We start from the raw sequence: 14,413 nt of genomic DNA, 5'->3' as shown, positions 1-14,413 counted from the left end.
AGTGGCCAGATGCAGATGGACAGTGTACATTGGGAGGTATAGGGTGGTGGCTTGGCACTTCCCTGCCTGAGCTAGCAGAGACCTGGGCAGCCAGGCCATATGCTGGGGGAAGGACTTGGGGTCATTTCTCTATGGGAAAGAAGCTCTCACCCCTCTGCTCTCTGCCCCTGCCTGGACTTTGTGTCAGGGACTAGGGAAGGATTATGAGGTTTGGCATGTGAGAGCCTGAGTTTCAGTCAAACCTCCACCACTTGCTGGGCACAAGACCATCACTTGACTTCTCTGCCACCACTGTCCCCAGTTTCTCACCTGTGAGGAGGGTGGTTAAAGGTGCCAAGTAGGAGATGAGGTGGTATGTAAAAAGGTAGTGCAAATGCTCTGCAGGCTTGGGGCTACTGTGCCGTGGGCAAGGCTGTCAGGAAGAGGACATAGCAGAAATGACACACTCCATGCCTGGTGCCAACAGAGGAGCACACACATCAGCATTGGCAGGAGCAGTCAAGGAAGGCTTCCTGGGAGAAACAGAAGGCACATGAGGACCGTGGCACAGGCACAGCACTTCGTGGTCTACAGTGCCCTGTGTACCCTCTCACTGCGACACTGTCTCAGCACAGCCTGTGGGGTGAGCAGGCTCACCACCAAGCCTGCTCCAGAGGATGCCACCAGCAGGAGGAGGCTCCAGGGCTTGTGCCCTGCTCTCCTAACTCCCAGTCCAGTGCTCTTCCCATTGCTGCCTTTCCATCTCATCTGATGACTGGGAAGTCACTTGTTTTGCCCTGAATGGACAAGAAGTTTCCAGCTTTCTTTTTGCAGACTGAGGACTGGCCTGCCTTGATGATGGCTCTTGGTAGGCAGTGAACTGGGGCTCCCCACGCCTTCCACAGATGCAGCCTCTAAGGCATTTAGCAGATCCTTGACCAGCCCCACAGCAGGATTATCCATGTTGGTGGGTCATGGTAAAAATGGCTTTATTGAACCTAGATGGATGTTTGCCATTAACTCAAGTGGGCTTGAGGATCTCCACCATACTCTGCTAAAGCCTGTCAGGAAAGAAAGAACACAGGCCTCGCTCTCCAGGAGTTGACATCCAGAGCCAACCCAGAATTCAAAAATGCCCTTCAGGTTTATGCTGCTTTTTAACAGAGCTTTTCAATGTCTTTTTGTCATGAATTTCACAATATGAATTTTTGGTGACATGGTTTTGAGGAGCAGGTCACTCCTGTGGCCTTAAGCTTTGGACTTTGCTTTCCAAGAGTGCCTTCAGGCTTTTAAGGGTCACTTGGATACATATGCTGCCTCCGTCTCTGGAAAAGAATTTCATGATGCAGAAATGTGCTGCTGCCCAGCGGGAGAGGGCAGACATCACGTCGAGTGCTTTTCCAAATTGTGGATTTACAATCAGAAGCTGAGCCATTCTGCTCAAGTTCTGTGTGGCGGAAGCAGAAGGGATGAAGCCTGGAAAACAGGTTGAGATTTAGTGTCCTGGGACCCCCACTCCAAATGCATGGCTGATGCCGGGACAGCTGGGGTGGTGAGCAGGCTCTGGCCTGATATCACCCTGCCTGGCTCTGTACCATGCTTGCCCTTCCTTGGCTCTAGACTAAGCCTGTGCTGTGTCTCTTGCAGTCATCCTCTCGTCAGGCACATCAGCCATGCGTGTCCTCAGTGTCACAGCCCAAGTGCAGCTTCCCTTACCTGCTGAGCATCCTTGCTCCCATCCTAATCAAGGGCCATTTTGTTCTTTCCATGGGAAGAGATGGAATATATGATCTGAACCTGACATTTGGCCCGTCATTCTGGCAGAATAATTCCAGGAAGATTTCCTTCTTGGCACATGGTGGAAACATCTGTGGAGGTTCCTAGAATAAGCCAGTGCTTTGGAGCCCCTGGTCAGATCAAGAAGGCCCCAGAGGAGATGAGAGCTTCTGGTTTTTCTGTATCCAGTGATGGCAGTGGGTTGTTCATTTTAAAATAACTGTTAGCTGGACTGTAATCTGAACCCAACACCCCCTCTGAAATAAAGGTAATTTGTGGGTATATCATGACCCAGTTTGGGAAATTGGGCCCCCTGAATGATAGTTAAGATGTTGTATTCTTATGAGTTTATGGACCTTATCATTCCAGAGAAGAAAATAGAGTGGTCTTTTAACACGTATTCTTCTCAGCCTTTGTGTTTTTAGCACTCCTTTTCTAATTTATGTATATTCATTCATTCAGCTTATTTTTTGAGCACCCTCTGTACATCAGATCTAGCATGAGGGGATGAGGACATAGGGATAGACAAGACACAGCTGCACTCATGGGCTCACAGTTCACATTACCAGGCAGTTACAATACAGTGCGGCCACTGCACTGAGAGTCTGCATCCCAGGGTGCATGGGGCACTCGGCCACCGAGAGGTCAGGACAGTGGGACAGAAAGGATTCCCAGAGGAAGTCAGTCTAAGCAGAATCCTGAAGGCTGAGTACCTGGAGGAGAAGAGAAGGAAGGGCATTCTCAGCAGAGGGAACAGCATGTGCAGAGGACTCGTGGTAAGACAGAAAATGTTCTGTCCACACGTTTCCACCACATGCTGAGAAGGAAATCTTTCTGGAATGATTCCACCAGAATGACAGTCCAAATGTCAGGTTTAGATCATATATCTCATCTTTTCCCACTGAAAGAACACATGGCCCTTGATGAGACTGGGAGCCAGGACACTCAGCATGTAAGGAAAGAAAAGCGTTGAGTGAGGAAAAGAGCAGGCCGGGAGCAAGGCCTGGGAGCACTGGCACCAGAGGAATGTTTGGATAGGAGTTCCAAATGGAGGGGCAGCTCGAGAGGCTAGAGGAGAACAGAGTCTGTCAGCATTGTCTGTGGCTAAGTTGTATTCAGAGGCTATCACTTACTGGTGCTCTTGGCAAAGGCTGGTAGTGGGGTGTGGGGTGGAGGAGAAGCTGGTGCAGTGCACTGAAGAGCAAATGGGAGGTGAGGCTGTCAGAGCAGCACAAGCACGTGCACAGTTCTTTCAAGAAGCTTGGATGTGTCACCAAAAGGCCTGCTCCATTGTGTTCATAGCAACAGTATTTGCAATAGTCAAAATCCAGGAACAACTCAAATGCCCATTAGCACTAGAATGTTTTTTGCCTGCAGTAGAATATTATACCACAATGTTGAACAAAAGAAATCAGACACAAAAGATTGCAAGATTTCTTTTATATAAGATTATAAAACACAATGAGCTACTATGTGGCTTTAGGAGTCAGGATAGTGGTTGCCTTCCAGGATAATAAGGCTCCCAGGGGGATTCTGGGATGCTGGTTTATGGTCTGTTTCTTGATCTGGTGCTGGTTGCACAGGTGAGTTCACTTTGTAAAGCTCTATTGAGCTGTACACTTATTTGGACACTTTCCCATGTGTATGTTATACTGCAAAAGAAAGTTTATTTAAAAGAAAAAAAAGATTAGCTATGAAGGGATGGCAGAAAGCAAGAGTGGCAGCTGGTACAGGCCATGGGGTTAAGGTGGGGCTGCATTTTTGTTTTTCTCCTAGAAATACTTGAAAGTGTTCCTTACAGCTGAGAAGGGGCCACTAGAGATAGAGGAAAGGGAGGTTATGCTCAATGGAGTAAATCTGAAGCTTTGGGGTGAGTGGGGGGAGAGAAGAAGCTTCCAAACACCAGGAAGGAGACGTGCCCCACTAGGAGGGAAGGGGGAAAGAGAAGATTCTGGAAGGCCAGGAAGATATGGGGAGTCCTCAGGTGGCTCTGCCTCCTCTGGGGAGTGGAGTCAGGGTCCTGGTTGAGCACAAGAGGAGCCATATGGATCAGAGTCTAAGGGGGGAATGTGGGACAGTGTCTGTGAAGAGAACCCCTCTGGGCCTGGAGGCCATGAGCCTCAGGGGCCACATTGTGGAAGGAGTGGAAGTGTGGGTAGTTGGATTGTCTTGGTGGGGTTTTCAGAGTGAGATGCTCCAGAGGAAGCCCAGGAGCTGAAGCACTTGGCAGGAGGGTGACCAAAGCAAGGGACAGGGGAGTCAGCTTGGGAGAGAGGGATGAGAGGGAAGATAGGAAGGGATGAAATCTGCAGTCATATGAAAGGGTTTGATAGCATGAGGGAGCTGCCGAATCAGTTCTAAGCACTGGCAGTGTGGCTGGGAGGCTGAGGAGGTGGAGCCATTGGAATTTGGGTGTCTCTTCTGCTCTAATTGAGGATGCTCATGAAAGCCCAGTCATCTGCAGTCATTTAGCTAAGCATGTAAATACCCATCAGCACTGGAGCGGTGACTACTCAGAGGTGGCTTCTCTGGGGAAAATGCTCGACATCATCTGTTCATTTTGTACAGTTTGGTTTAAGACTTGTGTGATCATACGTGTGACACTATATCTCAGCACTCCTGCTGTGCAGCTTTAGAATTACTTAACCCCTCTAAGCCTCAGTGTCCTTGGGTATTAAGTGAATACATTTAATACCTATTTCATAGGCTTGTTTCAAGAAACAACTGAGCTGCCATGTATGAAATGCCTAGCACAGTGCTGGCATTAATGGGTGTTTAGTAATTGGCTGCTATTATAGTTGTTATTTCTATTCCTACCAACCCTCCGGTCTGATTTTTTTCAAATTGGTGGATATGAGATTGATAAAAGACTCAATGCTAAAGATCTGGGAGTCTTTATCAGGGAAATGAATACTCCACCAGCATTATAAAACTTCCAGAGCATTTCAGCCACTGGTATCTATTGTAACCCACCTTTGACTTTGTAAAGACTGAAACAAGCAGCCCCAAAATACTACTACCACCCCTGCAGAAGAAACCTTGAGCTCAACTTCACCCCAGAACTGCTTTCACTTGGATCCAGCATCCAACCAGAGCAGATCTTCACCTGGCAAAAAAGCCTTTCTGCATAATATGCATAATAGCCATGGGAAGCCTGCCCAGGAACACCGGCTAAAGCCAAAACGCCATTTGCAAAATCTGAAACTAGGAGAGTTTTTCTTCAGTGGCTAGGGAGCAATTTAAATGCAAGGATGAGTAGAAGGTGGGAAATGGACAATAAGACACCCGGAGCCTGGGTGGCAGCGCCTCTCACTGACTTTGCACCAGAAAAGGAGAGAACCAGAGGAAATTCTGCAATTCAATTCACAAACTTGATTGCACATGGGTATGTTTAGGAAGGCTTAGGCTGTTACTCCATCTGAGCAACTTGGAAAACTTTCTGTATCATGTTTACAAGAAATGCTGCCAGAGGTGTATATTTGCCCTGAATCAGAGAAGCAAGCAGAGCCTTTCTAAAGGTTCATCTTGCACTTCCCAACTGTATCTTGCAGTCTTCCAGGATTTGTTGCCAACACTTACTTCTTCTTCATGCTTTGGGACCACATCTAGAGGTGACTCAAGGAAATAATTTGAACATTTCTGGGACTATTTAAAAATTCTATAAGTCATTAGAAGTTTATAAAATTACATTCATATCCACAAGAGGACATTTGTTTCTAAAAGTTGTGAGCTTTTCTCATCATGTTGGAGAAGAAAAGGACTCGTCTAACTAAGCAGAATTGAGTAACTACTATGGTTGTATGTGTTTTGGCCTGAACTGAACAGAGGCTTTAGAAATTTCTCATCAATCAAGACAGCTTTCTCTTGAGATGCTCAAATCATCCATCCTGAGATTATATCAGGCATGAGCAAGTCAGGCCATCTCATAGACCTAAAACTCTGTAGCATAGGACTCTATTTTGTGACAGTTCTGATTTCATACCTAGCATTTGGGGGATGTTCCTTAGAAAATTCCAGAACCTGAGACTCCATGGGTGAAGAGTACCAGGTGACACTCAGAATTCTTTGTGGGCCCAGGGTCTCTGGGATTTGTATGAGACAATTCAGGGAAATTTCTTAATATTGGCCTGGGTTTGAGGAAAGATGCTGGGATGAAAGGACAGGCAGAGGTAAAACAGATCCCATAGCTCTTTTTCTTTTCAAAAGGAAGCTATCTGAACAACTATCTGTTAGGACACTGTAACTTTTACAATCATGTAACTTTCTGTGTCCCCAGAATCACCTCTATGATTTATAGTATGGGTGAAAGTGCCAGGGCACAGGTTTAAATCCTGCCTAACACATCTCTTGGTCAGAGGGATGTCTCTTGAATTCAAAGATAGGGTCATGACTGATGCTCTTGTCTCTGCCAAATGGGCCACCAGTAAGTTGAGCAAGCAGGTCTCATAGGGTATAATTAGGAGACCAACTTTATTTTTGTCTCCATCTGTCCTTTTAAACTTGCTCAGTGGGTATAATTCTGTTTCTGCTCCTGGATAAAAACTTGGGCACCTCATGCCTTTACTGATCACTCTCAGGTAATAAAGAGTCCCATGGCCATTGCAAGTCATGAACAGTCTTAATTCCAATTTACGAGTGTCGGTCTAAAACAGGGATTGAGACGCTTCATTGAGACTTCCCTCCCCAGTGAGGGCTGACTGCAGGTTCAGCAGGAGGGGCATGGTCCTCCTTTCCTCTTTTCCTCTCTGCTGTTTCTCCTTCCCCAGCTTACTAATGGAGGTCTCTGCCCTCTCCCAGCAGGTCTGAAGTGGGGAGGGAGAATAAGGGGGATACAAAAGTTGGGGGTTGGTTTGGGGCAAACATTTACAACTTGCCCTTTGTTTGATGGACGCTTTCCTGATTTTCCTCAATGTAGGTAGTGCCTCTCTTGGGTTCTCTGCTCCCTACTCTACTTCACCTTCTGTCTCCGGTGTATACTTTATTGTCTGCCCTGATTGGGGATTACAGGGGTGTGGGGTGGCTTTTGCCCTGGCAAACTGGCCTTGTGGATAAGATTCCTTTTAACCTACCATTGCCACCACTTCCCCCTCAGACCAATGTTTCTTCTGCAGACTCCATATCCATTCCTTGGGATTAATTGTTTTTTTGAAAACACAGGCTTCTTCAACTTTCTCACTGGGTCTACAGCTACAGGGAACACATTCAGACTCTTTAACTGATCCCATTAGGATCTGAGTGAGCTTGGGTTTCAGGTTAGGGCTGGGAAAGAGGACCCTTCATTCCCACCCTTTTGATAGGCTACAAAACTCAGTGTAGCTCTTTCCGATGAAATCCTCTTCACAGGAATTGGTAAAGGGACATGAAAATCAACTACATTATATATTGATAAATTTTTTAAAAATCCTCCTCACAAATAGTCTCTCTTTTTTTATTGTGGCAAAATTCATATAGCATAACATTAACCATTTTAAAATGAGCAACTCAGTGGCATTTAGCACAATACTCTCTTAGTGTCTACTTAGCCCTTTTATTACGTCCTTCTGGATGAGGGTTGCAAAGTTAACATATTGGTTTATTTGCTACTTCCTGAGTAAATTCTGCACATGATCTGGACCCTCACATAAAGTTTTGCAGCTATTGTATCTGCTGCCTCAGTGGAAACATCTAATTTAACATGTTTAGTACATAAATTATGTCCTTAGTCCTTATAGCAGCTCTATGAAGTGGACATTATTTCACAGGTAAGGAAACAGAGAGGAGAAGTGGCTTGCCAGTGTTATGCTGATAGTGAGTGGCAAGGCTAGGATTTGGCTCAATCTGTGAGATCTGTGCAGTGGCAACATCAGGGTTGTGTCTACCCTGATGTGAAATGATGGCCAAGCTGGCCTCCCTCCCCAGGCTGCTGTGTCCTGAACCCCCACCTGCCTCTGTCCTTTGAGTCATCCTAGCAGCCCTCAAGGGCCATGAAGACCAGGCCTCATGAGCAGTAGTGAAAGGTCATGTCAAGACAAAGCAAGAGCATCTATGTCCCATCTCTGCTTATGAGTAGGCAGGAGGGGCTACCCCAGCCCTCTGGACCTCCAGCCTGGCCTGAGCCTGGGTCCTTTTCAGGTGCTGGATGCAGAAGAGAAGTCCTCTGCCAGCAGAGTTGGCTGTTGGACTCAGAAGACCAGCCCTGCTCAGGCCCAGAGAGCAGCATAGAGCATAGGGTTTAGGTGAGGGGACTGGGGACTGGGAGTCTGTGCTCCCTGAGGGAAGCGGGAGAAGGTAAGGCACAGGCCACAGTAGTAGACCCATCAGGCCTTGAGGCACCTCACCTGTACAGCTATGTCACCTGCCTTCTGGTCCCAAGCTGGTGGGAGCCTTGTAGTGGGCTTCGAGTGTCTACAGCACGGAGGTCACCAAAGTAGCATTCATCTGCCTAGAACTCTGACGGTGGCTAAGGATGAAGGCCTGAGGTTTGGGTGGACAGCCTGGGAATCTGGGACTGCTGGCCTGGGCACCGTTCTCAAGGAGCGGCACTAGAGCTTCCAACTAATTTGCGTTCTTGCTTTCTTTTTACAGGGAACCCCAAAGGTGCCATGCTCACCCATGGGAACGTGGTGGCTGATTTCTCAGGCTTTCTAAAAGTGACAGAGGTGAATAAAGTAGACTTACTAATGTAGGTGTCTCTTGAGGACAACCTCAAGCCTTAGAGGTTTTCCAAACACTGAAATAATCCATATCTGATAAATATTCAGTTGATTTCTAAGAGGGCTAAGATCCCAGAAAGAAAAACATGTAAACCTATTTTTCATTTTTAACTTCAAAAATTGAGATACTTGTAGTTTTGTGCAAGACCATTTAGAGAGTAATCCTTAATAACTTGTTTTTCAATAGGTCAGGGTTTAATTCAGTCATTTTGTATCGAAGGACTACTAGAGTCTGAGAAACAACAGCAACCGCTAATTTATAAGGCTCTATTTAAAGGTAAATCTAAAATCAAAAAAGTTTGATATCTTGGCCTGACAAAAGCATGTTAACATTTTATAACCGGCGAAGCCAGGAGGACCTTTCCCACAAGTGGTGAGTATGTCCTACTTTTCTTCAGGAGAAAGGAGTGTACCTTTTCATACAAGTTAAGCTTTGCCTCCACTGTGGAGAAAACCACTCTCCACATTCATGCTAGCTGACGTTATGGAGTATATGCCCCAAGCAGTTGTATATTTTGGTAGAAAATTGTGAGGGACTGTTGGTAGCTGAGCCCAGGTTAGGAGCCATGAGCCAGGTTCCCTGGGTTTGTCCAAACTGGCCCAAAAGCCAGCCCTGGAGAGTGAAGGCCTCTGCAAATGGGCACACAGCAGGAAGTTCAGCAAAGGAGAGTTCCTGAAGGCATGGACCCACTCCTGAGTCCAGGCCTTGTGCAAGGTTCCGCCCACCTGGCTGGGGCAGCCCCTGTCCCTAGGGTCAGTCCCATCTGTGAGACCTGGGCTGGGGCCCTACCTGTGCTGGTGGGGTGAGCAGGGCTCCCTCTCAGCTTTCCCCTTTAAGGCCCTGATTCCAGGCCATGGCTTGTGAGACCAAGTTCAGCGACCTTCAGGGCTCGTACCCCAGCCATAGTGGTGTAGTAGTTCTTTGGGAGAAGGACTAGAAAAGTGCTGACAATCCAAACCCTCTGAATCCCTGCCCAGATGGTCCAGGGAGACTGGGGAAATGGGACTGGGCAGATCCTGCAGTTGTGGGGAGGAAGAGGGGAGAGCCAGGCTGGTGCCAACTGACTGCAAGTGAGCTGCAGGCCCTCCTGAGAGGAGACTTCCCTGCGGAGCCCGGCTCTGCTGGTTTATGTGTGCTTCATTTGGCTCTTTGCTTCTGCAGATAACCTAGGCCCACTGGCGCTGCGACCTAACACTCCGCTTCCTATGCTGCCCTGTCTCTCTGTCACTCTCTTTTTTCTTTCTGCATCTTTCCTCCCTCCCTCTCTTTCCCTTCCTCTCTCTCTCTCTCTCTCATTTTTTCTCTCTCATCTCACCTCTCTCTCTCTGTCCTCACCCCTCCGATCCCCTCCCCGCTCTTCCTGTTTGCCCCTCCAGGACCATTTTCTCTTTATTGTTTTATGACTCTCTTGTCGTCTTCCTGTCAGTGTTTCTTTCCTTTCTGTCTCCCATGCCCGTCGCCTGCAGAAAGTGATCTTTCCGAGACAGGACGATGTGCTCATCTCCTTCCTGCCTCTGGCTCACATGTTTGAGAGAGTGATCCAGGTAAGACGCCTACCTGACTGACCGGGCCTTGCCTGGGCTCCTTCTGTTTTCTTACAGAGTCAGTGGGCTCCCACTTGTGCGGATGTGCACATTTCCTATTTGCCTTTAGCACACATGTTTGAGCGAATGGTGCAGGTAAGGCCCTGGCATCAGGGAGGCACAATTTGTGCCTAGAACCCATAAGCCTAGCAGAGTGTCACTTGTCACTGGTGGCATGAAGTAGGACCAAACTGCCCTGTCCTCAGAAGGTACCACAGGGGTCAGGGAGGGTCAGAGGACCTTGGCCACCTCACCTGTCCTTCCTGGGAGCATTGCTCCAGGGAAGACCCCCGGCCTGCCCTGTCTTACCCATGGACACACTTCAGCTGAGAGAGACCCCAGCTGATGGCATCTGCTCAGAGAGCATTGCAACTTTGCAGAAGTGATTTACCGTTCAAGCTCTGTGCAGTACAGCTCGATTTGTGGCCCAAACTCTTATGTTCCGTGACTTTCACAGCTCACAAACTCCTGAAAAAGAAAACCAAACAGTAAAACTGGAGAATCAAACTGTCATTGCTCCTCAGGTTGTAGATGGGGATAGGTGTTAAATTGGCCCTGACACAGGCCTTGTTGGGGGTACAGAGGGAGTGAAGGGAAGAATCCATATGTGTTTTGGGGCACAAAGAATTCTCCGTGTGTGTGTCACCCAAGGAACCAGTCTGTGAATAAACTGTGTCTTCTAAGCTTTTGCCTTGGGGGTGATCTGGTATGATGGGGCATGCTTTCCACCTCTCTAGACCTGGATTAGAATGCCAGCAATTACTGTTGACTAGTTTTGTGACCCTGGGCAAGTCACTTTACCTATCTCAGCTTTGCATTCCTCACCCGTAAAATGGGGATTAGGAACGATACCTCCCTTATAGAGTCACTCTGAGCATTAAAGAAAGGAGCACATATAAGACCCCTGGTGTACTCCTAGTCCCATTAGAAACCAGACAGGCTCCCCCTTGGCCTCCCACTGAACAGCACCCATGGCCATCTTCAACAGCATCTCCAGGAATCATGGGGACTGCCTATCTGTCCAGAGTTGCCGAGATATACCTGGGGAAAGCCACAGACTCTCTAAGACCTGGAGCAGAGCCGTTACTAGGGTGTAATACATCTCAGAGACCTGGGAGGCCCACGTCCAGGGTTTGGGAGTGGGTGTGAGGGGCAGGCACCAGTGAGGATGGCTGCTTTGGCATCTCCCAAAGGTTCAGGGTTCCACAACATCTCCCACTTCTCCCTGTGCCTGAGTGGGACTTAGCGAGAAAGGGGAGGGAGGTCACCTCAGATAACATTCTTAGTGTCTCATTACAGCAGCCAGAGCTGGGTCAGGGAGTCATGGGTGCCCTCCATGTAGGACAGAACTTTGGGCAGCTCTGGATTGCAGCCAGGAGTGACCACCCTAAGGGACTCTTCCCTTCCTGTCCTTCCAGTCTGTCGTCTATTGCCATGGAGGGCGTGTTGGCTTCTTCCAGGGAGACATCCGCCTCCTCTCGGATGACATGAAGGCTCTATGCCCCACCATCTTCCCTGTGGTCCCACGACTGCTGAACCGAATGTACGACAAGGTGAGTCCTTCAGGGAGTCTCTGGCCAGGCTGAGGGGCTGCGTAGCTGCTTGTAAGGACAGGATCTGGAGTCTCCAAAACCCGCATAGGGAGATTTTTTTCAGGAACTTCAATCTCCACAATGTTCCGGGACCTTGGCAATGTTAATCTTCAGGTCACTGTCACACATTCAAAGACTTCCTGCAGGGGTGAAATGGAGCGTGGCTTCTCTGCTGGCCAGGCTGGGCCCTTCGCCTGAGGGGTAAGTCTAGAGGTGAGACATTCAGGCCCCAACAGCTGTTTCAACTTGTGTGCTGCAGATCTTCAGCCATGCAGATACACCATTAAAGCGCTGGCTCCTGGAGTTTGCAGCAAAACGTAAGCAGGCTGAGGTCCGGAGTGGAATTATCAGGAATGATAGTATCTGGGATGAACTCTTCTTTAATAAAATTCAGGTAAGAAAATGAACAAGTGATTATAGAGTGACACCTAAGTATCCAGTGGGTGACCTTATAGGAGAATTACAGAGGTTCATCCCAGTGGCCTATAGTCTTGTGAAATAATAACTCATTTGCTTGTGTAATCAAAGCTTAAGCTACAATTGAAATTTTAAAATAGTCATTTTTATCTTTGGAGATATTTGCCAAAAGGCAACCAGTGAGAAGGACGTTTGGAAAGTGACCTCCACAGGCCCTTGGGTGGTCAGATCAGTGCTCCACCCAGGAGCTCCTGGCACCTGAAGGTTCCCTTGCCCCTTCCTGTAATCCTGGCCATGATGGCTTTCTAGCAGCATGAGATTCTAACTGATGGCAAAGAATCTTCTTTTCCTTTTTTGTGTCCTGTCCCTGTAACCTCTCCCAAATCAGGCCAATCATGAATCACTCATTTCTGTATCTCCACTAAAGTTTTCAAGCTCTGTGTTACCCAAGGAATCTGTAGCTAATTAATATCGCTAATATTTTTTTCTTGCTGCTCTATTTTTAACGATGAAAATTAATGTTTAAACTCTTGGCCCAACTTACAGAAACAAAGTGTTTCAAGTGTTCTTTGTCCTCTGCAGTGCATAATAGATAAAGCATGGCATTGATTTATACATGAAAAAAGGAAGTGCCATTAAAATGGAAGTTGAAAGAAATTGTCCTAAGTAATTGCTTTGGATCAGTGAGAATGATGAGAGAGTGAGGGAGCAGCTGTGTATTTTAAGGAAGGGAGAACTAATATTATAGAATGCCACACAGACTTACGGCGCTTATCTCAAAAAGCATGAAAGATGTCGTCATATTGTGGGTTGAGCTGCAGAGCTAATTAGGTTTATTATTTGGAAGGGGAAGGGACTTCCTCAGCTCATGTGTTGTACAGCCTCAGGCCTTCTCTCTGATCCCAACCCTAGTGTCCAGGTAGGGTCCAATTGTTGAATGTTGACTTTGGATGAGACCCAGATGGGCTGGATGCCATCTCAGGCATTAGAAACGTTGGCAGGCTCTTCTCTCTTCCTGCAGGCCAGTCTTGGAGGGTGTGTACGGATGATTGTTACTGGAGCTGCCCCTGCATCACCCACAGTCCTGGGATTCCTCCGGGCAGCTCTTGGGTGCCAGGTATTGTCATTGTGTGGCCTTCCCTGGGGCAGTGGTATGTGTGTTAAGGCAGGAAAATTATATAACCTCTACTGTACTGAGAAATATCCAGGGACAAGATTTTTATGGGGTAAAAGCTCCCTCTTCCCAGGATGAAAAAAGCCCAGAACCAGTGGAAGCTGGGATGGCCTTGCCATATTCTGGAAAGCCCAGGTATATTCACTCTGGGAAATCCCTTTACCTGAGCCTTGGGGGGTTTTAGCAAAGGGTAAAGGGATCATATAAATTTTATAAGGATCATCAATGTGCTGGAGAACATGTACCACACTTGTACTCTGTCTCTGTATTCTCCAGCCTGCCAAATATCTCCCAACCCAGAAAAAAGAGCACAAAGGAGGAGATGAAAGCCCATTTGTATGTTGTTATTTGATTCAATAGGTTTTGTCATCTCTAAAAAAATTCATCCCTTTATTTATTCAATTAATATTTATTAAGTTCTTCCATATGCAGGGTATTGTAACATGATTGTGGCCAACAGGTTTTAAGAAAAGTAGATACATATGTTTTATAATTGTGTGTGCTTAAATTTTTACACCTTAGAAGCCGTGAGCTTCTTATGCTGTCCTCTTATTCCACACTAATGTGGCCTGACCACTTATAAAGGCAAACTCTCCCACATGGTGTATTCATGCAAACAAGTGAGGCTCTGAAGGGGAATATTTTACAGAGTGAAAATAAAACATATAGTGGATTTAAAAAAATTTTTTTTAGTGGCTGGCCAGTATGGAAACCTGAACCCTTGACCTTGGTGTCACCAGCACCACTCTCTCCCAAGTGAGCCAACTGCCAGCTCCTATAGTGGATTTAAAAATGTTTATCTTTTTTATCCAAATGAAAATTAGATCCCATGGTTGAAAATAGGTCAGAAATCTTTACCCCAAACCCTATAACCTTATCTACTAAGCGTCTGTGGTAAAAACAGCACTTCTAAGCAAATGTGGCCTCCAGAGCATCACCCCTCCCACTATCCTCAGCCTGGAGCAGCCAGAAGCTCAATGAGAGGTTAGCTGGCTGAAAAGTCAACTCTGGGAGGGTGTGTGTTCACAGTGTGGTTTCCATGTTTTGTTTAAAGGTTTATGAAGGTTACGGCCAAACTGAGTGCACGGCTGGATGTACCTTCACCACGCCTGGGGACTGGACCTCAGGTAGGATGGGCTAGAGATGTGGGAATGGTTCGCAGGCCACTGTTGAGTTAAAGCAGAAGACTCTAAAACTCT

At 47.2% G+C, this 14,413-nt stretch overlaps 1 protein-coding gene across 2 annotated transcripts in view; it reads left to right on the top strand.

The window, feature by feature from the left end:
• ACSL6 (acyl-CoA synthetase long chain family member 6) overlaps positions 1 to 14,413 on the top strand; it is a 57,594-nt gene that overhangs the window by 25,891 nt on the left and 17,290 nt on the right. For both annotated transcript variants that reach the window (XM_063084185.1, XM_063084191.1), the window contains exons 10-15: positions 8,320 to 8,393; positions 9,915 to 9,992; positions 11,450 to 11,584; positions 11,883 to 12,017; positions 13,062 to 13,157; positions 14,269 to 14,341. In XM_063084185.1, the coding sequence (XP_062940255.1) occupies positions 8,320 to 8,393; positions 9,915 to 9,992; positions 11,450 to 11,584; positions 11,883 to 12,017; positions 13,062 to 13,157; positions 14,269 to 14,341 (591 nt within the window). The remainder of the gene's footprint in view (positions 1 to 8,319; positions 8,394 to 9,914; positions 9,993 to 11,449; positions 11,585 to 11,882; positions 12,018 to 13,061; positions 13,158 to 14,268; positions 14,342 to 14,413) is intronic.

This window comes from Cynocephalus volans, chromosome 2, assembly GCF_027409185.1.
Source record: "Cynocephalus volans isolate mCynVol1 chromosome 2, mCynVol1.pri, whole genome shotgun sequence".
NCBI lineage: Eukaryota > Metazoa > Chordata > Mammalia > Dermoptera > Cynocephalidae > Cynocephalus > Cynocephalus volans.
The sequence above is the reverse complement of the archived record's forward strand: the minus strand, read 5'-3'. Positions and strand labels throughout refer to the sequence as shown.